Source organism: Podarcis gaigeae (genome assembly GCF_964106915.1).
Source record: "Podarcis gaigeae genome assembly, chromosome: 5".
Classification (NCBI taxonomy): Eukaryota; Metazoa; Chordata; class Lepidosauria; order Squamata; family Lacertidae; genus Podarcis; species Podarcis gaigeae.
This window is the reverse complement of record NC_139681.1, coordinates 59,876,957-59,903,170: the sequence shown is the minus strand read 5'-3', so window position 1 is coordinate 59,903,170 and position 26,214 is coordinate 59,876,957. Positions and strand designations below refer to the sequence as shown.

The 26,214-nt window shown below is 45.1% G+C and overlaps 1 protein-coding gene across 1 annotated transcript in view; it reads right to left on the bottom strand.

The window, feature by feature from the left end:
- ABCC2 (ATP binding cassette subfamily C member 2) overlaps positions 1-25,349 on the bottom strand; it is a 31,100-nt gene extending 5,751 nt beyond the window's left edge. Inside the window, exons 1-26 of the mRNA XM_083740036.1 lie at positions 24,582-25,349; positions 21,289-21,462; positions 20,490-20,636; positions 18,678-18,812; positions 18,252-18,374; positions 17,866-17,921; positions 16,350-16,584; positions 15,619-15,794; positions 14,599-14,776; positions 13,827-14,081; positions 13,156-13,221; positions 12,603-12,740; positions 12,371-12,517; positions 11,746-11,830; positions 11,513-11,579; positions 11,110-11,236; positions 10,808-10,984; positions 9,873-10,040; positions 8,475-8,661; positions 7,571-7,697; positions 6,523-6,646; positions 5,731-5,950; positions 4,958-5,112; positions 2,733-2,888; positions 985-1,184; positions 76-202 (exon numbers count right to left, since the gene is read on the bottom strand). Coding sequence (XP_083596162.1) covers positions 76-202; positions 985-1,184; positions 2,733-2,888; positions 4,958-5,112; positions 5,731-5,950; positions 6,523-6,646; positions 7,571-7,697; positions 8,475-8,661; positions 9,873-10,040; positions 10,808-10,984; positions 11,110-11,236; positions 11,513-11,579; positions 11,746-11,830; positions 12,371-12,517; positions 12,603-12,740; positions 13,156-13,221; positions 13,827-14,081; positions 14,599-14,776; positions 15,619-15,794; positions 16,350-16,584; positions 17,866-17,921; positions 18,252-18,374; positions 18,678-18,812; positions 20,490-20,636; positions 21,289-21,462; positions 24,582-24,623 — 3,792 coding nt within the window. The 5' untranslated portion in view covers positions 24,624-25,349. The remainder of the gene's footprint in view (positions 1-75; positions 203-984; positions 1,185-2,732; positions 2,889-4,957; positions 5,113-5,730; positions 5,951-6,522; positions 6,647-7,570; positions 7,698-8,474; positions 8,662-9,872; positions 10,041-10,807; positions 10,985-11,109; positions 11,237-11,512; positions 11,580-11,745; positions 11,831-12,370; positions 12,518-12,602; positions 12,741-13,155; positions 13,222-13,826; positions 14,082-14,598; positions 14,777-15,618; positions 15,795-16,349; positions 16,585-17,865; positions 17,922-18,251; positions 18,375-18,677; positions 18,813-20,489; positions 20,637-21,288; positions 21,463-24,581) is intronic.
- Between the last annotated feature and the right edge of the window lie 865 nt (positions 25,350-26,214).

Below are 26,214 nucleotides of genomic sequence, written 5' to 3'. Positions count from 1 at the left end.
TAGGCACTGGATCCCTAGCTTGTGTATCAATGCACCTTACAAAGTCCCAGTATAGCCATTATTCTGGCCGCTTACATTGAGAGCTGAGGAGACAGAAAGTCCCACAATGCCACTGTCCAAAGTATCCTTAGCAAAGACTGCCAGTAGCGCTGCAAAGAAAACCACCAGGTTCCCCACAAATTCTAGACGCACAGCCAGCCACCTGTAAGGAGGAACAAATGCGGAAGGGAAAGGTGAGTGCTCCATCAGTACTGCAACCTGCAACATCTCAAATCCAGCCACTGCTATTGAGTAGAAGAGGCATTCCTGTTTTCACTTCAGAGTCAAATTTTAACAATTGGCTTCTGGCAGTGATGTCTAAGCACAGCCTCCTGATCTCCGAAATGCTCAGCTTGTATCAGCCCACTTAGAGTCATGTGAGAAAGGAAGTCATGTTACTTTGAAGTAACTTGGATAAGCTGCACACCTAGAGAGGCTCCACCGGGCCAACAGAAAACTGTACAGTACTTTGCTTTAGGCTTTGTAGTAACACCCAAACTAAAAAAGTACACCTGCTGGTGTTGTCTGAGGACTGGTGGCCCCTTTTTGAGACTGGGGGCACCTTTTCAGTTTGGGGGCCACATTCCCCTCTGGGCAAAGTTGCAAGGGCCACGTGCTAGTGGTGCGCAGGGACAGAGGCAAAGGTGGCCAGAACTATGGGTGTAAAATTTACCTTTGTACGGCAGGCTAGTTTCTACACACACTCCTACACCCAACACCCATCCTCCATGCAGAGAACCAAAGGCATGGCCAGAGTTCAAGGACACATTCCAGCCTGGCAAAAACCATTCAGGGTCTGAAATGGAGCAAGGGAGGGGTGTGGCCTGGGGAGAGGTCTTAGGCACAGAAAGAGAGTCCCAAAGGGCTGGATTTGGTCCCACAGCCTGAAGTTCCCAACTCCCTGATTTAGAGAATAGGCCAAAACCTTTCACATCACAGCCTCACCTGTTGGAAACAATCCAAGAGTACACAGACTTCTGGTTGATGTCCACAAGCTCTTCGTTGTGTTTCAGGAAGCGTTCCTGGTGCCCGTAGGCCCGGATGACAGAGAGCCCCGACACTGTTTCGCTGAAGTGGGAATAGATGGGAGACCGGGTGACCGAGTCCAAACGCCGCAACTGGCGGGAGGTGGCCACATAGAACCGCTAGGAGGAGAGAAACACACTAGTGATAGCCACAAGCAAAGCAGAGACCTCCTAGCCTTACCATTATCCCTCACTCCTAAAATCATTGCTTGCAGCAGACCCTCCAAGTGTCCCTATTTTCCAGGATCAGTCCCGTATTTACAGAAGCCACCCCAGTTTCTGATTTGATTCCAGAATGTCCCACTTTTCCTTAGGACGTCCCTATTTTCATCAAAGAAATGTTGGGGGGTATTGTCTGCAACCCATCCCTGAGCCAAGGAGATAAAGGAACTATATAACCTTTAGAAGACATCTGAAGTTAGCCCTGTATAGGAAAGTTTTTTAATGTTTGTTTTTTAGATTTTTTAAAAAAATGTTGGAAGCAACATATGGGGCAATCTAGTCAGCTGGGCAGGGTATATATAAAATAATAATAAGAATTATTATTATTACAATTACTATTACTATTGAATAGGATGTCCCTATTTCCATTGGATAAATGTTCGCAGGTATGTTGCAGCTGTTAGTTAATATTTTGCCAATGGGAGAATAGGACTATGCCATTCTACAGCTTCAGAGGTGTTTGGTGAGTTTGCCTTCTGAGAGGAAATGCTAAATCAATTCTGGGGCTCAAGTTTTGCTTTATTATACCCAAGCATCAGTTTTTCAATGGTGTTAGCCATAATCTGTTTTTCACTAGTAAACTCATGCCAGGAGAGCTTTAGAAAGGTTTGATGGAGTCATTGTTTCTGGTGTGCTTTAAGAACATGGATTTCAGAGGGCTGGCATCGGCAGTGACTTACAGCGCCTGTTTGTAAGCACATTAAATGCAAAGAAGCCTGTTTGGAAAATGAAACCTATCTGATGGTATTACATTGGCAGTTTTACATCATTCAAAAATAAGTAATATAGGGAGGAAGTCGACATAGCAGCTAGGGAAAATGTTCCATCAGTGCAAGCATTTCAGCTTGCCAGACAAAATGTCCCCCTATCGTCCTCTGCGTGCTATTGTGGGGGTTCTCCTGATCCCAACAGAGCCAGTTTTGGGCAGAGGACAGAGGCAAAAGTCCCATTGTGTAGGGTTCTACTAGTGGGACTCATTAGCTGAATCCTCCCACAGTTGGGTATTTTAGAAGGAAGAGGTATACAGCTCCTATGAAACAAGAAGCAGTTTAAAGAAAACAGTTTGCACTGCTGCAAGCTGAAAGGTGTGTTCTATTCTGCACTTGGTCTCGTGGTCACTCTCTTCTTTCATCTGGCAAGAGCATAGCTTCTTCCAGTCACTGACATTCTGGATAGCAATATAGTTCTGCTCTGATATTGAGAATTTTGATCCTCTGCACTTCCCTGGTCATCACAGAACTAAGGGTTTGACGAAGTTTCTCTCAGAGTAGACACACTGAAATTAATGAACCCAAGTTAGTAATGTCCATTAACTTCAGTGGTAATGAATAGTAAAGCAGGTAGGTATTGGAGCTGAAGCCCCAGGGCTCAAGAAACACTTCTGAATGGATGCAACTTGGCAATAATAGGAATGTCCGCTTCCAAAGAGGCTGGGCCCCAACTCACCTGAAGAAAGTAGTATATGATACCCAGAGGCAGCATGACAATCGCAAAATAAGGTGTGGCCAGACAGATTATAAACAGAGTGCTGAAAATCCCCAACAAGCAGTTAATCCAGGAGCGGAATGACATGGGAATGCTCTCGTCCACAGTGAAAATGTCCTGCAGGGGGCAGAGAGGAGGGAGTTGACAAAAGAAATGAGAGTTGGTAGCATCATGCTGTACAACCTAGATTCATGAGTGGCCAGTTATGAACAAGAGTGATTCAAAACCGAGCTGGAAACAAAAGTTTCACTTTTAGGTCTATCACTATCACTTACATTTTTTTCTGCCATTATTATTATTATTATTATTATTATTATTATTATTATTATTATTATTATTATTTCACACAAACACTTTATGCAATGCTCACACACACTTTTTATGTTTTAATAGTCTTTTATGATCTGTATTATGTTTTATGTGTTTCACTTCTATAAACTGCTTGGGTGTTCCCTGAATGTAGAGTGGTTTATAAATTCTGAGATGGGGGGGCATGAAATGCCAAAATTCTTCTAAACTTCATTCAACCAGTGCCCTTTTCTTCTATTATGAACTTAGGTTTTGTCATTTGAATTCTCTCTCCTTAACTTTAAACATTTTTCTCATTATTCTCTGTAACCTACAAACTGGTTTTGTTGTTTGAAAGTTCCATTGGTACAACTATAGACATGCACCACACCTTTTCTTTGCAATATAAGCTTTCTGCACCCATTTCATACATCTCAATATATATGATAATTTAGGCCTGATCCAGGGAGACCCTGTGTGCACCGTTAGGCACTCAGGGCTGATCAGTGAATTGCATTCTCTGCTCAAGGGAGGACTTTAAGGTCTTTAAGCAGAGGCTTGACAACCATATGTCAGGAGTGCTCTGATGGTGTTTCCTGCTTTGCAGGGGGTTGGACTCGATGGCCCTTGTGGTCTCTTCCAACTCTATGATTCTATGATTCTATGACTGGTGGTAGGAAACTCCCCAAGTGGAGCAAGGCACACAGGAATGGAGGTGGTGGAGGATGTAAATTGAAGCTGGATTGGGTCTAAATTCTTCTAAGAAATTATGCTTTTTTTCTTTTCCTTTTACAGTTTTTAGTTTTACTTTTCAAATTTATACATTTCATTAGTTCTCCAATCAATTTAACATTTCAAAATTTGACTTCTTTCCCCCTTTCTGCGGTTCCTTAAATTTATTTTTTAATATACTCTGCCTATCCAAATTCATTTAACTTGCTCATTTAATTATCTACTGTAAGTATATACTCTTATAAAACTGCAGGTTATTACAATAATCCTGCTAATGTTTTTATCTGTTTACAATTTATCTGTGAAGATTCAATATTATGCTTTTAAAGTATTTTTGTTATTTATATCAGTATAAATAGTTATTTACATAAGTAAGTCTCCAGAAAGGTTCTTGCAAAGAACTTTACAATCTAAATTGATAATGGAAAAATCTCCAGGGGCTGGGGGTGGGTAGAGAGAGAGATTATTTTCCCATTATCTTGGTCCCACTGATTAAAAATAAATGTTTTTTTAAACCACTCAATTTACTGAAAGCTGGCAGACATGTGTCATGGCTGGTGATGGGAAACAGACCAAAGTTACACAAATTCTAGCCCAGGGAAACCTAACCATGAAAGGCACCCATCTTTTCTCTGCCTCTTAACTTCTTCATGTTTACATGATTTCAGCTTGAATCCCCCAACCCCAAACTTTTTGGTTAGCTTTAACCAGGACTGCAATGCTTAGGGTGCAATGCTGCTATAACAAGGGCAACTGGCAAAAGTGTCTGGAAACTACTTCTGCTGCTGCACCTTGAAGGGATGGTCCAAGCCAAGGGTGGTGCCAATCTGGTGCCCTCCATATGTTGTTGGATGCCAGTTCCCATCATCCCTCACCATTGACTGTGTTGCCTGGGGCTGATGGAGCTGAGAGTCCAGCAGCACCTCCAAATGGTTATACATCTGCAGTGAGTACATGTGCAGTTGTGCAAGGAAGGCTGGAAGCTAAGCCTGATAGGATCCCACAAGAATCTCAAAGCAGCAGCAGCAGCAGCATAGGTGCCCCCATTCCCAACACACTCTCAGCAAGTTATAGCCTGAGGCACTTCCCAATTCCTCCTGGCCCAGTTAAAAACTTCGGCAACTACTTTTGAGTCTCTACAAGCCTAGCGGAGCGTGAGCTCATACCTTGGCAAACCTGTTCACGATGCGGCCTGTTGGTGTTGTGTCAAAGAAGCTCATGGGCACACGCAGGATGTTGGACAGCAGCCGCTCGTGTAGGACCCGGGAGGCCCGGACAGCACCATGGGCAGCAAGAAGGGCTGAAGTCAGCAGGAATAGAGCTGGAACAAATACATCCATTGGTAAGGACCTGATGTGTAGGGAGATACTGGCATCAACAGCCTTAGGCCATTTTGTACTAGAGGACAGGGATAGGAACCTGTGGCCCTCCAGATGCTTTTCCTGACAACAACTTCCATCATTCTAGATCATTGGTTATGTTGGATAGGGCTGGTGGGACACGACATTCTGTTCCATGACATCTGGAAGACCACAGGTTGTCCATCTCTGATCTAGGTGAATTATGGTGCAGTTCCATCTGCCTTGGTGTTGTGCCCTGATGATATCACCTCTATAGACCTCTAGTGGCGCCCTCTGCAAAATGCCACCCTGGATAGCTGCCCATGTGTTCCCAGTAATGGGTCTATTGCTTTCAGCTGTGGGTCCAAATTTCACAGGTCTTTGGACCTTGAAAACTGCTACCAGCTCAAGAACAGAGCTTCCTGCACTCAAGTGGAAGCCGTGTCGGATGTTATGCTTCTGAAAAATGTTCAAAAACCGAAGCACTTACTTCCGGGTTTTCGGTGTTTGGGAGCCGATTTGTTTGTCAACTAACAGGGCACAGGGCAGTTCCTGGCCACTCTACATTTCTCGAGTGGTTCTGTTTTTCAGAGACTTACACTGGCCAGCACCCAATGTCCCATAGATTCCAATACGCAGGTCACGTTGAGAAGCTGGGTAGGTCTGGTTCGCGTACTTTGCAGCATCATTTGTCCACTCACTAAGCCACAGGTTGGAGCCAATCGTGGCTACAGCTTGCCCTATGTAGGCAAGCAAGACCATTGTTGACAGGCACCAGCCAACAGCACGGAGGTATTGCAGATACATGCTGAACTTCACCTACAAGGCAGAGGGTTGTTATCAGACACAGAGTGCCGTAGTGGGTGATCATTGCGTGCACTCTGAAATAGCTGCCCTTGAAAACCTCTTACATTCCAGCATATGCTATGGCATATGACTCAATTAACCAGAAAATAAGCAGGAACAGTCCAGTAATCAGTATATAAGGACAGAAAGACTAAACTGTTCCTTGGAGGGGCAGGGTTCATTAATGGACACTGCAAAGTCTCTTAAAATTGAGCGACACGTTAACAGGAAAGAAAGAATTTAACAAAACCCAAAATAGACGGCACTATTGTATTCTCATTTTTTATTTTTCTGTTTGAACCACCCGGGGATCTTCGGACGAAGGGTGGTGTATTAATTAATTAATTAAAACAGCATTACTACACTTTTTCCTTGGGGGTAATGGAATGAGGAGTCCTTCAACTAACCTGCTGCAAGGTGGTCATTCTCTGTTCCCCATCTAGCTCTGGGACAGGGTCTCCACAGCCCTCCTCCCTTCTATCTCTTTGAGACCCTCATTTGTCCTAATTATGAGGCAGGAGAACATTTTGACCCCTCCCTCTCACCTTGCCGGTTTCCATGGCCTCCTTGTCAATCAGCCTCTGTCCTTTTATCTCAGTCACTGGCTTCTTCTCCTTCAACTTCATTCGCTGTGACATCGTGAGCGACCTGTGACTGCTGTTACTAAGGCTAACACAGGAGAATAATGATGAGGGACAGAGATTCTATCGTCCTTCCCCACATGCTCTGGGTGCTGTGCTGCCCTGCCTGCCATTTTGTTTTTCTAAAGTATTTATACCTTGCCTTTTAGCCAAAAAGGGTCTCAGAACAGTTTACAAAAATCAGTTCTAAGACGGTTCCTCAGGGTGACAATCTAAAAATACATGACACATGAAACCTGTTGTCTGGTGCTGCAACCCTTTATCAATCTAAGAGCACATTGGGATGACCCAACATCCCAGTTCATCGTTTTGCCCTGTATCACCCAATTTGGTTTTTCTCAGGCCATCAGAGGTGGCTGAGATCAACAAGGATTCTGGAATGAAGCTGAAAATCTGAGTATGCCCAATGAGAAAAATATCACAGAATTTTGGAATCAAGGCAGCTGCAGGGTGAAACTCAGCGAAGTATCAGCTATGCCAAGTCCAGAGAACCTGTGCCCACCCACCCCAGATGTTGTTACAGTATACCTCCTGAATGGGAGTGACAACATCTGGAGGGCCACAGGCTTCCCATTATTGAGCTACACAGAGACAAAACCGTTCTGATCCCAGGCCCCGCAAGCCCTATGAGGATGTTGATTGGGCAAGTATGTGAAAGATGAGGTGACTGGATGTGGTGGTGTTGAGCGAGTTTTTTAGCCATGTGAGGAAAGATGCTAGGATCATAGACGAGACTCTAGGAAGGAATCAACAATTCTCTAGGACTTCTGGTTTTGAGGAGGCCCCTTTGGTCCCCCCACCTACCCCAACCCTAAGGCCTTGCTCAATAGCCTTAAATAAATTCCAAACGGAAGAAAGGAAAGGGATATATTAGAAAGACAGGGAGAAAGATGGGGAGAATAGGAAGGCAAATTAGCAAATAAAGTGGCTGTGAGTTCATAGGAGGCCTAACCTGCGGATGAAGTCCTTTTGGTGGACACTGGCCTCACTCTTCTGGGACATGGTCACCACATCAGTTGGTACCTCCTCAGCTCCAGGTTCAGTGTCCCCATCCAGTTCTAGGTCCTCTTCCATCCCCACTAAAAAAAAAGTCAAGACGAAGTCAAGATGAAACTCAGGAAGGAGGCAAGTTCAGGAAGAATGAAGTCTGAAGGTCACTATATCAGGTCTTTATCTTAGGTGGATCCTGCCCCACCTCCCCACAAGAGTTGTCTCGTTGCTGTTCAAAATGGAGTTTTGATACATGGAAGTTACAAATCATATTTATGGCACCACCTTACTGTGACTCACTCCAGAACAAGATGCATACTGGACGGTCACTTTGACTAGTGTCCCTCAACCCTGTATACAAGGCGTGAGGAACCTCTGGGCCACAGGCCAATCTTAGCCTGCCAGTGGTACCACCTTGGACCTCAAGGCCATTTTCTCAAAACCACGTCAATCAGCTGGCATTGCTCTGATGGGCGGCTGCAGGTGAAGTGCACGGAGCCAACAGCAACAGAACCAGTTCCCCACAGGAAAGTTGGCATGTGCAACCAATGCAACAGGATTTAGGAGAGTTAAATCCTGCTCCATATGTCAGGATTCAGTTCAACTCCCTTCCTAATCAGGAAAGGGTTTACACTGAAACCCCTGCTAGAGGGGGGAAGCCTTAGTTGTGGTAGACATTCCAATGCAAACCGCCTCCCTGATTACGCTACTAAATCAAATACATTTTCTTCTGTTTCAGCAGCACCTTGCTTTTTTGTGAAGTCAGGCGACAGGTGAGGAGCCCAGCTCACCTGTCAAATTTGGTTTAAAAGGCCAATCCTGATAAGGTTCCCCTACCCCTGCTGTATAATGTAATGCTCTCTTACCTGTAGCTTCCTCTTCAGGACTGTTTTCCTGTTGGTTTCCATATGTGTTGAGCAGCTGAGCAAATGCTTTACCATTAGCCAGTAAGGTGGTGTAAGAACCCTGTTCGGAAACAGCTCCAGCCACCAGCACCACAATGTCATCCACTTGGGCCAGGAAGCTTAGGCTATGAGTCACCAGGATCCGAGTCTGTGGCACAAACCAGCATATCACAAATAAGGAGGTAGTATCAAGAAGATGGCACCCCCAGCCACTCCGTACCCTGGACCTATGACATTATATCAGGAAGGCTTCTACAGGCACACCGTGGACTCACCTGTCTCTCCTTTACAAAAAGCCCACTTCGCTAACTTAAACTAACCCTCCTGAATCCTCCTCCTGCAAGCTTTGAAAAAAAACAAATGCTATATCTATTTCCCCATCGAAATGGCCACTCCTCCTTCAAACACAGGCACCAGAAACCCCTCTCAGCAGCTACAATTTCTAGGACACAGCTCCAGCCTGAAAAGAAGAAGCTGAGCTTCCAACATGAAGACTCTCAGCTGACTCTCCAAGCCAACTGGAACATGCCAACCCCTACAAAACCACTGCAACCAACCTAAGCCACTAAGTAGAGCAGCTTATTGTGGAGATCTCTGCCAACTCTTTTTCCTTGGACTGTGATGACAGCCTGCTACCTCACATCTGCTCCTGACCCCATCAACCCCCTGTTGCTGCCTTTCTGCCAGGTTCTGACTCTACACATGCCTCTGGCCTTTGGATCTTCATCTGCATGAACTCCAAACTACCTACAATTGCATCTATTGCCTTTGATCCAATGCTTGACCTCCACTCCATCTGTGGCCACATCTGTTTCCCTTCTGATCCTTGAACACCTCAACCTGAACAGGACCCACTCTTGGAGCTAGGTTAGGTCCTGACATTTGGCTTTCATGAATCTTAATATTGCCGTATGTTGAATTTCTAATCCTCTTTATTTAGCATTGTTGTTTGCTTGTTTTAACTTAGCCTTCTGCCAGCTGCCTCAGTTTTCTAAGAACACATTGAAAGGCAGCATCACAAAACAGAAGCAAACACCAAATCCAGCTGATGCAGTTGATTTAATTTACTGATTCAAGTAATATGGATCTCAGTCCCAAAGAGGGTTGAGCTCTACACTCTTTACCAGGGGACAGAGCAAGCTTTCATCTGTAGAAAACAGTCACAGACCATTTGGAGTCAGTGACTTCTTTTGGAGCCAGCTTTCAATTACCTGAATCGATAATGCTATTCTTCCACACTGGCTAGATTTTTGTTCGCTTTGGAAGAAAGGTGGAGTATCAGTCTTGTAGCACTAACAAAGAAAAATTTCTCCATCTGCTCTTCACAAAACAGGGTCTGCAGGGCAGGCAAGAGCTCACCTTATGCTGCAGCAGCCCCTGTGGCCCCAGCACTTGGTCAAAAATGTGTCGTCCTACATGGGAATCCACAGCCGACAGGGGGTCATCCAGCAAGTAAATGTCTGCGTTGTTGTATACAGCTCTGGCGAGGCTGACACGCTGCTTCTGGCCTCCACTAAGGTTAATGCCCTGCAAAAGAAAGCAGCCAAGCCAGGATCTCTGAGCTTTCTCTATGGTTCAGTGCATGGAAACAGCTTGAGCTCTGATTACTTGAGTCAGAAGCAGCCCCCTCCAATGCATTTGGCTCGGTCAGCCTTGACTGATGAAGATGGTCCTGCTGAAACTCACACCACATGACAGTGAATACTATAATACTCTACAGCAATTCAGCATTTTCCCGTAATCATCCATCCGTTCAAATTCCCTTTCAGGACTTCTCCTACCCTTATGCACTCTCCCAATAACAATTCTCCTGCCCTCCCTTAGTCCTGCACAGCTGCCTACATTAACACTTGCTCTTCCCACACCTCATACTGATGTCCAAAGATAACCAAACATGATCAATGTTAACTCTCAATGCAGGAATATGCAGCTGTCTCATATGGGGATCAAACCTGCAAACATGGTGTTATCAGCACCACACTCCAAACAACTGAGCTATCCATTGGACCTCTTAAGAATCTCCATGGAAAGTTTTTGTAATTCAGAACAGAGTTGGATATTTTTGTTTTCTTCCAGGCTCTCAATGGGCCATGAAAGAAAAACACAGCTACATGAGCACTAGTAACCATTACTATTTGGCTAGGAACCTTTGTAGATTTCTTTGCAAGGCTGGACCATCACCCACAGCATCCCTTGTTCCTGCATATATCAGAGTCATCTCCCTCCCTGTTCTACTTGCTCCATCGCCCCAGATTACCACCTGCCCCTTCTGCCATTAAGCCCAAGGTTGGCACCTTCTCTCCAATCTCAGTAAGGTCTCCTCCTGGCAGCAGCTGCAGGTCTGGGAGGAGAGCACAAGCATCTATGACCTGTTGGTATCGGGCCTCATTGAAGGGTGACCCAAAAAGGATGTTGTCCTTCAGTGTGGCATTCTGGATCCATGCTTGCTGAGACACATAGGCTATGGAGCCCTGAAGAAGCAAGAGGAAGAGGAGGAGACATCTATCTAGTCAATAGTACTTGGGAAAATCAGTGAATTGCAGATTAGCCTCCAGCTTCTCTGGGGCTTCTTAGCAGAGCCGCCACCTCCTGTCACCTGAACATTGATATGTCCTTTGATGTTCTCCATCTCTCCCAACATGGCTGACACCAGCGAGGATTTGCCTGATCCCACAGGTCCTACAATGGCCAACAGGTGCCCATTTGGAATTTTCAAGTTTATGCTGCAGGAGAAAAGTAGCACATGGAAGAAGCATGTATACGGAAGTGGACTGGTCTTTGGGGCCAGGAAGGAACCATCCCAATTGAGAGAAACTCTACCAGAAAATTCTCATTATCATTCAAGGCCTGATTTACCTTTCCCTGCCTTATCCAACAGGCAAGTGGGTAAAAAAGCCCCCCCCCCCCCCGCTTACAACTTTAACGCAAAGGATCACAGACATATCCCTAAATCTCCTCCCCACATACATACATAATTGGTCTGGTATATGGTGACTTACTCTCTAATGGTGGCATCTGAATTTTGTTCCCAAGCAAAGGAGGCCTCAGAGAAAGTCACAGCACAGCCTAGAGGAGAAAGAAAAGGTAGCATTATCATCAAGGACAGTGTAGGAACGATTCCGGCCCCGTCACAGAAGAAGTCACACCTGACTTCTTACGCATTTTTACCAGCCTTCTACATTCGCTTCAGAACTCTGTCTGCTATGACCTCCAAACCCTAACCTTCAATTACCAGGGCTCGGTTCATGACATATGGCCAAAGTGTTCAGGTCTTCACTGCCCAGGTAGCGCTCCAGCCGTTCAGTAGATACATTGACCTGTAAGGTGTAGAGGCAAAGTCAGGCACGCCAGGCAGTGATTGGGGTACCTGCAGAATCCAATTATGATGCCTGTGCCCACTTTAAACATTTTTAGAGCTATGATCAGCACCAACTGATTAGGTTTGGGAGCTTCTCTTTCAATTTCCCTCAATGCCTCTGACACGGGATTATGCTGAAATTAAATGGCATTATGGGAAATTAAAACTCAGCCATCCAGGAATGATCAGAGTGTTGCCAGTCATGGCTGCCTCCCTTGCCAGGTAAAACTGCCTGGGGGCGCTTTGCCAAAGACCCTCTCAAAACTGGAGTAGCTTGGTGCTTTCTGGTGCTCCATGACTTGTTGAGAGAGACATTTGCCATACAGACTGATAATGAGTCTATGATATGCAACCCAAAGCTAAGGGAGCCCCAGTGCCATTTGCACAACCCAGGACCCAACCACCTCTCTCTCTGAACAGGGTGTGAGCACCAAAACTGGGGTCAGGCTCCCCCTCCCACCTCAGTTACAGGATATAGGTCCCTCACCAGCCTACTCACCTGTACCAGGGAGGACAATGTCAATGGCAGGAAGCCCAGAGGGAAGCGCAGGACGTTGAATAGAGAGATAGAAGTGAAGGCTTTCTGCGCATCCAAAACATTGTTTTCATCAACCATCACATACACAGCAAATGTTACCACAGAGACCTAAGGAAGGAGAGTCATGGGATGAGGGGCATCTTCTACATTGCAAGGAATGAGCAAAAGGAACAAAAATCGTGTGCTGTCTTACTATGAAAGGAGCACAGGCGAAGAGGAAGATGGAGATGGATTGCAGGTAGGCAAAGCGCAGCAGCCGCTTCAGCTCCTGTGCCCGGATACCTCCGACTCGTTTCTCAAATGACGGCTCCCAGGCAAACAGCTTCAGGATCTGAAAGGATGCTTCTGGTCAGATATGGGGGCTCAGTTCAACAGAGCTTTCCATCCAGAGAAAGCAGGAGCAGGGCTCCATCCTACCATGTCTCATTTCCAGCACAAGCCCCTTCCCAACGCACACATTGCAGGCAAAGGCTAAGCAGGCGCTGACCTTGCATGCCTGCTTTGGGAAGGCTTCTGGCGGAGATCAGAGGCAACACTCCCTGTTATCCTCTGCCTTATCTGCAATTCAAACTCCACTTACCGAGTAGTAAGCCTAACCAAATTCAAATGGACTTAATTATCAGTAGACGTGGCTAGGATTGTGCTGCAAGCAATGCAAGGTCAGACACACACAAAAATCCATTGAACTTTCCATCAATACAGCCAACTCACCAATGTGTTGGAGCAAGCTGGTCTCTGCTACTCACCTTGATGCCACTGAGAATTTCATTCATTATTTTCATGCGCTCATCCTTGTGCTTCATGTTCTTCACCTGCGCAAAGAAGTTGCAAAGAGGGAGTTGATCATTGTTCCAGCCCCACATAATACGTGGTCCAGGGACAAGTCATTTGTGCTTTGTCTCTGACAGTTAGAGGCACCACATTGCCATAGTTTTGCCCTTAATTCTCCAATAGATCTCTGAAATGAAGCTGGGGGGTGGGGTTTGATGCTGTACCCTATGGGACTTATTCTACAGAGGTCTACAGTGCTCAGTAATACACACACACACACACACACACACACAAATACATGCATTGTCTCTTTTTTTCAAGTTGTGTTTTCTACAGATTACAATGCTCAGTCTTGTCCTAAGGTCTGAAACATCTACATTAAACTGGGATAATCAGACTTCAGGATTTTGAATAAATAAACCGGACAGACTATTTTTAATAGGCTGCTTTTAATAGAATTAAATCTACTCACTGAGGCCCAGTGCAAAAAATGACACAGGGCAGTTACATTCAAAATTCAAGGTTAGCATTTGGAGCACACGCTTGACCTACGAATTTGTCCTCTGTAGCCGAACTGACCTCACAGCCCTTTCAAACAAAAAGGCGCTGCTGGTTCCCCACCCGCTCAGGACATTCCTTCCCTCACCTGGATGGCTCTGGCCTTTGTGACCAGCACAGCATTGATGGGGATAAGCAGGACCATGACAGCAATCCCAGCAAGCACAGAGGGGCCCAGCTCCAACCACAGAAACACTATAGACAGCACAATCTGCAGGGGAGCCGACCACAGCTGGTGCATCATGTTTGTGAAGTCCATGAAGCGCTGGGCATCTGCGGACATCAGATTCACCGTCTCGCCCACCGTGGATTCCTTCCGTGTGGCATTGGAAACGGTAAGGGCCTGAAAGCAGATACAACAGTGGCTGTAAAAACTAGGGGTACCAGATAATGCCATAGCCATTAGGGACCAGGGCACAAAGCACTAAGGATGAGCAAATCTGTCAGCAATTTCCTGTCTCAGTTTCTCACTTTTCCAATATTCAATTTAGTCCTCCACATTGGTTTGCAATTTTTAAAATAAAATCCATGAAAATCCATCAGCATTTTAGTATGAATTTCTCCTAATATACCCATTTGCATGCAAACTTGCCTAATGTACACATCTCTGCAAAGCTGTTTCCCCAAATATAATGCATGTGTGTGTGCTATTATCACTTATATATGCATTTTGTGCAAACTTTATCCCAGTGCATGCATTTTTGTATGCATTCCTTGGCTGGATAACTACACTGCAAAAAATCGAAGAAGTGTGAATGTCAAAGGATCCCTCCATCCCAAGATCCAGGGGAAAGCAGTCCAAGTTGATTGGTCAGCACTAAGGAAAGCAGCACCCACAAAAGGCGAAGGACCCAACTGACCTTCTTGTAGATGGCAGCCATAAGAGCAGTGCGTACGAGCATGCCCAGTTCAAAGCAGAGTTGGAAATACTGCTGTAGGCAGATGGATTGCACCAGTGCGGTCAGAAACAGCAGCACTGCATAGAGGTAGCCATGCCAAAGGTAGGCATTTGGGTCTGACACAAAGGAGATCATCAGCCTGCGAGAGAAAATATTGATGAGCATCTCTCTAAATTCGACTCAGACTTGCACAAACCACACCCCAATAACACGTCTGCCTGCCACAAGCCCTACACATCAGCCTCTTGTTCTTCCACACCCAGGCTACAGGCTCCTCCTCAACCAGGCTCATGCAATGCAACCATAGGTCACATGTGGACAACCCACAGGCCACATGCAACCTTTGTGGCTCTCTCCTGAACACCTCCATGTCTCCAGTGGACAATTTTAGTATACATGTCCACTCAGAAATAAGTCCCATTGTGCTCAGTGGGACTTATGTCCAGTCCCAGCTAAGTATATATGTGATAGCAGCCTTAGGGATATATCTCAATTAAGTCTAAAACATAACTCATCACTATTCCTCAATGCAGAGACCAAACTATGTCCTTCCCTGGAGCAAGCTCTGCTACTTATCCCCTATAGTGGACAACTAATATGAGACAGCTAAAATGGAACCACAGTATAAAACCTGGACCTGGGAAAATCATTTTTCAGATCCAAACCCCGGCTTTCTCTCAGAATGTTCCTCATCTATAAACAGCCATCTTAATGCACCATCTTACAGCAGAAGTGCAAGGAAATTGTTTTAATTATGCCTGGAATCTTCAGGCACATAGTTTGTGCCTTTAAAACCGTGAGAATGTTTTAAGGAATTCATTAGTGTGTGGATGGTCCAGACCGTATATATGGACCGTATATATATGGATTTCCAGCCAGTGACAAGATCTTCCTGTATCAGAAGCTTATTTAAACCCCATTGCCCACCATCGAGGGCACCAGGAAAACTCAGAATTAAAAAGTGGAGCTAGGAGGACTCACTTCAGTAGCTGAGGGCTCACAAACACCAGGAGGTCTTGCACTATCTTGAGTGCCACTGATTTCATAAGGTTCCCAGCAAAGGTTCGGAATATAGAAGCCATCAGCCAGCTCTTCGCGTAGTCTCCACGAGAGTCTTTCTTGTCTGCCTCCTTCTTGCCTTTTTCCTTTTTCTCTTCCTAAATTCAGAGCAGGGTTTAGGTTTGGCAGGCATCAAGCAGCCCCAACTCTCATGGTGGGGCAACTGCCACATAAAGCCAGCCATCGTATTTATTTATTAAGATTTATTAATTTGATAAGTTTGTATCCCACTTTACTTCCCAAAGGAGCCCCAGGGTGGCAAACAAGAAGCTATAAACTATAAAAACATATTCCAATACAGATGCAGACTGGGAAAGTTATTAATTTAGAAGGCTCCTCAAAAGAAGATGGTCTTCAATAGATGCCAAAAAGACAATAGAGACAGCACCTGTCTAATTTTCAAGGGGAGCGCAGGGTTCAAAGGATAGGGACCGCAACATTAAATGTCCAATTCCTAAATTGTGCAAAATGGAGCTTCTGTTATATGAAGACCCCCCCACACTTGTAAAGCACAGTGATATTGTCACCGGCCCCCCAAATAGCTCTAAGCTGCAGTGGGCTTGGGGATCCTGTGTGTAAGATTTCCTCCCATTCAGCCCAGCATTTGGATCTGAAATGTAAGCCCCACTCTCTCTCCCAGCAGCAGTAGTTACCAAAACCAATGCATCCTGACTCTGGGCTTTGCTCAAGCCATTCATGTGCTGGTCAGTAGCTGCTGAATGAAGTTTCCTCTTCCGTTGCCGGATCTCCAGTTTCCGCTGAGCATTTTTTATTCCAGCTGCCATGTTCTTCTCAAGCGAGCCTAAAATTTTCCCCGTCTTATGTTCTTCCTTCAAGTCCCAGAGGTCATCAATTTCTAGCGGCTTGCGATAGCCCTTGAGCACCATCCTGAAAGGTACAGCAGATTTACTCAGGTGCTCACTAACTAGTTGCTTTGACCATACTCAGGCACAACAGTGAAATGAGCCCAGTATCCAAGGACTGGGGCTTTGGGGGAAGTGAGAGGCTGCCAGCTCCCCATCAGTTGGCACTTGTTGAACAGAATGAAGAATTCCAACAGGCTAGACCCTCTAGTTAGACACAGCAGAGGAAATAAAAGACTGAAATAGGAGCTTGGTTTAAAACACTACATTGCAGTATGGCATTTCCCACCATGCAAATATTTCAGATCCAGAGCATTTTGCTCTTGCTACCCTTAGCTCTCCCATCCTCAGCTCCCCCCACTTTCCAATTGCTCCACACTCAGCTAAAAGCCATATGGGGGAATCCGACATAGTGCTAAGTGGACATTCCATCAGCACAAGGATTTCTCCTTGCACAGCAGAACATTCTCCTCCTCTGGTGCCCCCTTAAATCTGTTTTCAGGGTTCCCCAGAGGGTGCAGGGTATGCACTGATGGGAACTGGTAAGAGGAAATTAACTATATCTAATCCTTTAGAGATCCACATGTGTGGGATAACAACAGAAGAAAAAATGGCTGGTGTCTGTTTTTAAATCACAGGGCTAGCACATAGAGAGCCCCAGTTAGCAGAGTATTAAGTCCCATTGTTAGGCAGATTAATGAAGCATAGGAACTGGCCATTAAAGGGTGTGTGTTTTTTCATTTCCATTCAGCTGCATGAAGCAGCTGAGCCACACTACCCTCATGCAATGAAACAGACCACACGCTGAAGTAAGTTTAAAAATACTTAACTGAGGTCACAGTCATGCATTTTCCTTTATGCAACAGCAGTAAAATAATGCAGGTAAAATACTTAGTTGAAATACATCAAAGGAGCCTCAGACACATGTCTGAGGATAGGAGTTAAGTTGAGGCACATCCGCCTCCAGTGCTTGCAGCGTAGAGAGAGAGAGAGAGAGAGAGAGAGAGAGAGAGAGAGAAGAACAAGAAATAAGCTTTACTTCCTCCCTCTCAGAAGAAGAGGGGGTGTGACCTCACGGAGCCTACACTAGTGATTAGAACTCTGTGGTCTTAACCCCTTCATATACTAACTAGCACTGTTAGGTTTGACTGCAAATCTCCCACAAGCACAGAGGGAGGAGAGCAGGGGGAAGTCCTGTTTCATAAGCAGAAATCCTTGCACTAATGGGACAGATTAGTTGACCCTAACCCTAACCTTTATTCTCCTAGATGTAATACACTTATCTTTTCCACTCAGATTTGCATACCTGCTGTACCACTGGAAAGTGAGGAAGCTCAGGAAAGAGGCCACAATCTCTGGGTTCTGAAAAACACGGGAGGCAGAATGTCTAGGTGAAAAATTCAGGGAACAATAGTGTGACTAACTTGGCTGTCACCTTTTGAAACGAAGCCTTCAAGACACATATGGCAAATGTTCCTTTTGAGACCACTCCCACCAAACAGTCCATCAGGCAGCCAGGTGTGGCCTATGAAACCCAGCTTCCTGGTGAGCTGGTATGTGGAAACATTCCCTATCCCATCAAGCCCGCTCCGAGAACCTATACAAAGTGGGGATACCATGCAGAATACCAATGGCTGTTCCTGTCCCAAAGGTTATCCTACAAGTCTAGTGCATGCAGCTGAAGACACTCACTTTCTTTGCAGCTTCCTTCATTTCAGGGGCAACGTCGGAAACAATAGAGATGAAGAACAAAATAAGTTGAAGCCCATAGGAGACAAGGAAGAAGCTAAAACGTGGCACATCAGTGATGGAGCCCTGCAAGAGAAGAAAGCAAATGGGAGATACTAGTGGAAGTAACCAAATTGTGGAGCTGGACCCACTTCTTCCCAAGCAATTAGGGCTAAAGTCTGTGCACCTTGACAACTTCTTCCTGCAGCTTCTTTTTGGCCTTTCTTCCCACTCCCCCCTGCCTCAAGACTGTCCTGAGAACTAGAATGGGTGAACCACAGCAGACAGGCTTGCAGAGCTGAATAACCCCCGAGGTGGCTTTGCTGGGGCCACCTCAACCTTTGCCATCCTGGGTTGCCTAGTTTTTCATAGACTTCTTGTGTTTCTGACCTGTATTGCTTGCCGGATGAGAGTCTGGAGCTGAAATACACCACAGAGCACAGAAAGGAGGAGGAAGATGAAGAGAGTCCCCGAGTCTCTGCGGACGGTGAAGCGGCGGCTGTCATGGATCAGCAGAACGAGCAACTGCAGTAGCGAAAAAGAGCCAAGAGTTTGCAAGACTGGGTTGGTTTCAGGGTTAGGAAATGGAGGGAGGCGTGATGTAAACTCATGGCACAGGGCTGGACATCAAACTTGATAATGAAGAGGAACCTGAGATCCACCTTATTAGCTCGCTGAACGTGCTCACTTGAGACAAGCTCAAAACATGGCTTGTGACTTCTAGTCGAGCTTCCAGAATGAGATCTGGAAACAGACTGATGAAATAAGAGAATGGCCTTTGCCTTCATAATTCTAAATTTGTATAATGCTAAAAAAAATCTACCTCCACTTCCTAGCTCAGATCATATCAGCTAGGAAGGGTGCAATTAAATGTGACAAACTAAATCAGTGGTTCCCACCCTACCTACGCCTGCAGAGCACTTGAAAACTGCTGAGGGTCTTGGCAGAACCACTTAATGGTTTTTCTGCCTGTTGTAGCAATTGTGATGTGCTGTGCTAGAAGCGGTATGATTTTCAACTGTATTTTTATTGCTTCTTTTATTTCTTAAGATACGGCTTTTGATGACAGAATTCGAATTACAATAAAATAAAATGTAAGAAATAGTAGCAGCAATAAAAATACAATTAAAAATCAATATGTGTGTGTGTGTGTGTATATCTATATCTATATATCAATATATTGATAGATAGATAGATAGATAGATAGATAGATAGATAGATAGATAGATATAGATATAGATATAGATATAGATATAGATATAGATATAGATATAGATATAGATATAGATATAGATATAGATATAGATATAGATATAAAAACTTTTATACCAGTGGAAGGGGTATTGGGCAGGTGTGAATCTGATTGGGTTGTCAGTTCTGGTTGCTGTTTTTAACCCTTTCTCCCTGTAGTATTTTCTTGATAAATGCTGCCTCATCTCAAATCTGCTACTTGCCCCACAGGAGAAAATACACAGGTACCCATCTTCAGGGACATACCAAATAAGATGTGACTTGAGGTGTATGATGCACCTTGGGGTAGCAGGTTGCCATTGAAGGGACAATGCGAAAGGGATCTACCCTCGTGGAGAAGCACTTTGAGAGTAATATGAGGGTGATGGACAAATTTTGTTCACTGAATATTTGTACTGATATTGTCCCACTGTTTTTTATTGTATTTTAAACCACCCAGAGGACTTGGGCCAATGGGCAGCCACTGTTGTTGTTTTCTCATATGCAGCTTAATGTTCCTTGTTATTGTGTTCTTTTCATGGTGTACTTGGGAAATATGGGAGTTTGATGATGGGGAATTAGTGTGGGATCACTTTTTATTATGTTCTAGTGTCTGCTCTTTTATGTTGTGGTATAAGGTTAGGGTTAATAAATAAATAAATTTATTATTATCCTAAATCTCCCTTTAAAAAAAGAAAAAGCCATTTCAGGCAGCTGCTTTAAAGATCAGAGAAGATCAGAGCGCTGGCATTTTTTGGGGGGAGCATTTGACTCTTTTCTTCCTTGTTTTTTCTCTAATGTAACCCCCTCCCTTCAAGATACTATTCTGGGTCTCAGGACTTGTATTAGCACACAGCCCAATGGAGACAGCAGGGCTGAAACTGGAGTTGGTACCTCTGTGGTGAAAAAAACTTGTTCTTTATAAAGGACACTTTAATTCCAGGACATGGTTTAATGAAGGAGAGGTCTCACCCAACTAATGAAGTAGAGTGCTGGATTCAAGTACTGGACAATTGGGTTTCGGCTAACAGGGGCTGAGTGCGAGAGGTTTCCAAGGTCTTCGGCAACAGTGAAAAGCACTTCAGCAAGGGCCATCAGTAAGAGCAGGGCAGCCAGCACCTGGCAAAGAAAGAGCAGAAGTGTCAGATTGCTACCTGCAACGTTCTAGGAGAATAAGGTTGCAAGCTTCTAAACCCATCGTGGAGAAGCTACATATGCTGGGCAAAGCCACATTCCACAGGAGCCAAGTGGCCCAGGAGCACTGCTGGGCATCACACCCTCCGTCAAGTAAAAATAAAGTGTACTGATATGCCCCTTTCCTGCAAGGAATGCACTCAAAGCGGGTTCAAAACACATATAAAAATCCCTGTGTTATTTATAATATATAAATATATGTATATGTTTGTTAGTTTTGATTGAGTATTCCTTCTTATAACAATCACAGCGCAAACTATATCAACAGTAAATACACTACTTGATTCCTAACAATTCTGTATATACTAAACACCACCACTATCGTGACGGCATTACATAAGCAAGACATGGTTTAAAGGCTTCTGGCCAGAGGACACTTAAGTTCATCCCACCCTCCGGCTTTCCTGCTCTTTCCACCCACATTTCCCAGTTAGCAGAGATCTCTACTTCAATTAAACCCCTTCCGGGTTTCTCACATCACCACCATCCATCTCCAAGAGAACTGCTTTGCCCTTTGATCTGCATGCCCTTTGCTTCCACCCTGCTACTAACTCCGGGGCACACCTTTCTCTCCCACCTGTTTAATGAGGTAAACTCTTGTGACAGATGATTTCTTCATCCTGGATGTGCAGATGTGGAGAAGCTGCATTGGGCCAAAGAGCCAGAGGAAGCCCAGGGGGATCCAGACCAGAACAGTCTGTTCAAAGCAGAGTGGCAGGTCGGCATCATTCCGGTCCAGGAAAGAAGAGTTCTGGAAGCATCAAAAACAAGAAAATAAGGCATATGCCAACACTTGCTAAGATCTTTAGCCCACATGTACTACCTGACATAGTTTCACATGTACCCATGCCCCACACCACTATGCGTTGCACCATTGATGGAGAGCCTGTGGTACTCGAGATGTTGATGGAGTCCAACTCTCATCCGCCCCAACTAACATGGCCAATGGTCGAGGATGATGGGAGCTGCAATCCAGCAACTGTGGTGGTTGGGGACACAGGTTCCCCATTCCTGCCTTACATCTCTGTCCCAAGTTCCACTGTGGATCTACACAGACAATTAGCATGTAAACATTGACAGCAATTGCCACAATTCCAATACCACACCACATGCCATGAACCCAATACAATACTATAACATCTGCCAAAGATTTACTGCATTTGCCCCAATGCATCATAACACAACCCCAGGATAACTGATTTCCACCTCCAATCTCCACTGCTGTTCTGAGGGTGTTCTTGTTCCATTGATTTACAACCACCCTTACTCATCCTTATGCTAACCCATTATGACTCACCTGCAATCAAGCCAGTTAGTGATGCTTTGTGTTAGAATCCAATGACATTTTCAAGTGGGCAAAAGTCAATGTTTGTATTCACCATAACACAGCACTGGTGTTTACTACCAGCATGTAATTGCGTTGAACCTTTGTTGCACATGCTATCTAATAAAAGCAGTTATCAATTAGAGATACCCTGGTGGGATATCTATATGGGTGATGGTTTATGATGTACATGCTGTGTGAGCTAACATTGCTGATACTGCGTTTAACTCTCAAACTGATTTGGACATCCTTTCTTCCCCTTAATTCAACATTTACCATTATTTCTGCAGAACAAAACTGGATTTCATTTTTACCACAGTGGGATCAAAACAGCAGTAGAAAAATCTATTTCTTACAGCGCAATGATTGCAGCCCACGTTCCCTTTAATGAAACTTCAGCAAGCAGCTTGGTTGAGCAGTTTTAATGGAGCAAATATAATTATTTAGTATTTTTGCATTACTCTTTAGGGTTTGTATTTGTAAAGAATTTTTGAGTTAATTGTTAAACAGGGGAAACAGCTAACGAATCTACACTGGAGAGAGCCCCACAACAACACATTCCCATGATGTACAACATGCAAAATGATGTGAAAGTGTCCCATTGGAGGCAAAGCCAGTAATGACCCCACTGCTGCCAGCCCCCAGGGCATCCCTCTAGGAAGCACCATTTTGGAACAGAACGAACACACACAGGGCAGTGGTGGACCTTGGTGTCTCAAATTTCAGTGGCACCCTGTACAACACCAAATTGCGGCGCTCTTGCCAATCATTGGAAGTACTAGTGGACTGCGCTCCCCTGGGGCTGATCAAACCCCATGTTGTACACTCTTGAGTTGTAATCTGTCAACATGGGATCTATATACAAGTAATGATGTGCTGTAATTGGGTGCTCTGCTGTGACAATATGGGCAGGACAATACAGTTGTTGTCATTGTTGGGGGCGTGCCTGTATTTTGTTTTAAATTAAAACCTCCCACTGAAATCTATGGAAATAAATTCCTTCTACAAGGGTCAGGACAGTGTAAAGTCGCACTGCGACTAGGGGCAAAACCATGATCTGGAGTACAGAATATGTATCCTCTTCCTGTGTCACCCGCACAACTCCTCACTGTTTCAGCTCCTCACTGTTTCATCACAGGGATGTGGCGTGATATAGATCATGCAAAGGACTGGAGACTCCTCAAGTCAACAGCTAACCTACATGGTCATAATTATCAAGTACCAAAAGCCCTGGGAGCATACCACTTCAGAATGGAGCAGGAGAGGACCTGAACCAGGTGAAATGTTTTCGGGGAAGCTAACACATCAAAGAGACACTTAGTCGATGGGCCCTTTGCCTAAGATGGACATATGTGTCAACTCAATTTGTTGTGGGCACCACACACACAACACAGCACAACCAGTACTGTTGGCTACAAGATCATGATTCTTTCAGACTTAATTTCAGCTGAGGGAGTAGTGGAGGAAGAGGCCCACATTCAGAACTCCAGTGATAGATTTCATGAACAGGAAAGGGTTTTTTTACATATAGAATGAAGCACGTGATCCCCCCCAGTTGCATTCTGCTATACTATGTGGCCGGCCCAATAATGTAGATCACCTAACAGTGCTCCCATCTTCCGTTTCTGTGTGAGATTAAGGAACCCTCCTATTTTCTCTACAGTGAATCATTTGAGTCAGAGGTACAAGTGAAACGGTCATGATTGTATCATACATGGAGTGTTAACATCTCCACTAATGCTTTGGAGCCTTCCTGCCCTCTAAGACACTACAGTGGTACCTCGGGTTACATACGCTTCAGGTTACAGACGCCGCTAACCCTACCTCGAGTTAAGAACTTTGCTTCAGGATGAGAACAGAAATTGTGCTCTGGCGGCGTGGCAGCAGCAGGAGGCCCCATTAGCTAAAGTGGTGCTTCAGGTTAAGAACAGTTTCAGGTTAAGAATGGACCTCCGGAACAAATTAAGTACTTAACGCGAGGTACCACTGTATTATTATACAGGTGACCCCTCTACTTGCATAGGGGTTATGTTCCAGGCCCTCACATGTATAAGTGAAATTGTGTAACATGGGGAGAACCTGCTAAAAAGCCCCCAAATGCCTGTCTCTCCCTGCTAAAAGTTGTATAAGTCTTTATCTCCCTGACATCTGATGGGAGAGTGCTCCACAGGGGAAGGTGCCACCACTGAGGAGGCCCTCTGCCTGGGAAGGGTCTCCTCACAAGCCACGAGGACTGTCCAGCTCTCTCCCATCTTCCAATGCTCAGTGCACCCACTGGAGCAGTAAGCAACACAATGATGTATTTGTTCATTGTAAAACCCCAGACTCGCTACATTCAGACTGCAGGCATTGCTTTTACTAAGCGTGCACACAGAACTAACACACCACCACTGTCCCAACTCTCAAAGTAAACAGCCCTAACAGAGCTGTTTAGCCATCCTCCCGCAATTCAGGACATTCCACTGCACTCTGGCCTTTAAGTTTACAGTGGGACATCCCTGCCAGAAGCTGAGCTACCATCCACTCAGGGAGAAACAGCCACTCACCCAGAAAACTGAGCCACAGTACTGCTCCAAGGCTGCTGCCATGGCAAGGCACTTCTTCCTCCTGCCTTTGTCCGACCTATCTATCAGCCAGAGAGGCTGAGCAGGATGAAAGTCTCACAGGTTCAACCGAGGGGCGTTGGGCACAGCCTCTAAACAACAGATCATTAATCGTTAACTCCTGGTGTGCAGTCAGCCCCATGGATCAAATTCATGAACCTTGGATGGCATAGGCAGAGGAGCTGCCTGGGTATTGCCAGAGACACTGCAGGAGAGTGGTGGCATGGATTCTGGTGGGCAGCAACGTGTGCTGTCTTGGATGAGATCCCTCAAGTTGACTCACCACTAGTCTAAGACCCACTCCCCAGTGATGATAAAGTTGAATAATGCCTGGGAAGAAAGTGTGGGAAGACAACCATTACCCTTTTCCACACTAGGGAATTTCCTATGCTACTCTCCACCTCCGCAGATTTCCAGCACTGTCTCGGTCTGATTCTGCCCCATTGTTCTTCTGCATCATGATTTCTGTGGGCAAGGGGTTTCTGAAAGTATGCAGCAGAGTCTTCCCCATTCCAGCAGCTAGGTATCCCCATTGTGTAATCCTACACAGCCAGTCAAGCGTCATGGAGTGTTCTAGTGTCCCATCAGATTGGTACCGCACTGGGGGATCCATAGATCTCAATCTGGGAAGTACTGAATCACAAAAAGTGGTCTGAGAGTGAGCAAACCAGGTTGGAGGGGGTGGGGGGCCGGGAACTATGAAAATACTACTCGGGATAAAAGACAAAAACCACCAGCAGTAATACTGACCTCATTTTGTGTCTTCCCCCCCCCCCTTACCCAAAGTGCTCGTGAAACGAACTGAAAAAAAGGCAAGAGAGATTCTGCTGTCTCATTCTTTATACAATCAATATACCCAGAACCGACTGTGATTCATAGTCCTGACTAAAGGGTCCAATGTCCACGGAACATGCAATTTAAATCCCTCGTGGTTAATTATTAGATAGTTAATCAAATCTCATCATATTATAAACAGTGTCCCTATCTGTATGGCAGCAGTCTGTTAAAATTCAGGAGCACACAACACAACCTTAGGAAATGGGAAGTGAAGACCACCTTTCCATAATGGACAACTTTCTAACTCCCAATTCTGCCTTAAGCTGAGACACAGGGAAGGGCCCATATTCCTTCCTACAAATTGGTGTTAATGGCAGGCTGTTGCAACGGTGTTCCCCTTTCTCAGGGTACTTTTATTTGTAAAGGTGGAGGGGGGCAGAGTTGAATTTCATAGATCAGACACACAGAGTTGAATTTCATAGATCAGACACACAGGTTCTCAAAATTCACATCTGCTTTGCTCCTTCTCTAGTCCTGCTGTAAGCCCAAGACCATAGTTTGTCTTGCTTCAGACATGGGCCCAGGCTTAGCTTGAAGCGGCAGGCCCAGAGGAGCAATCACAATCTCTCCTCTTCTGTATGTCAGAGAATTTGTGCCAAGTCATGATTTGGCTTAGCTTTACTTGTGAGTCATTGTGTGAGATCCACAATGGCCTTTAGCAGCAGAAACCACATGACTATCTCTTACACAATCTATGAATCTCTAAACTCCCCTTACCAGAGTCAGATAAAACCTCAAA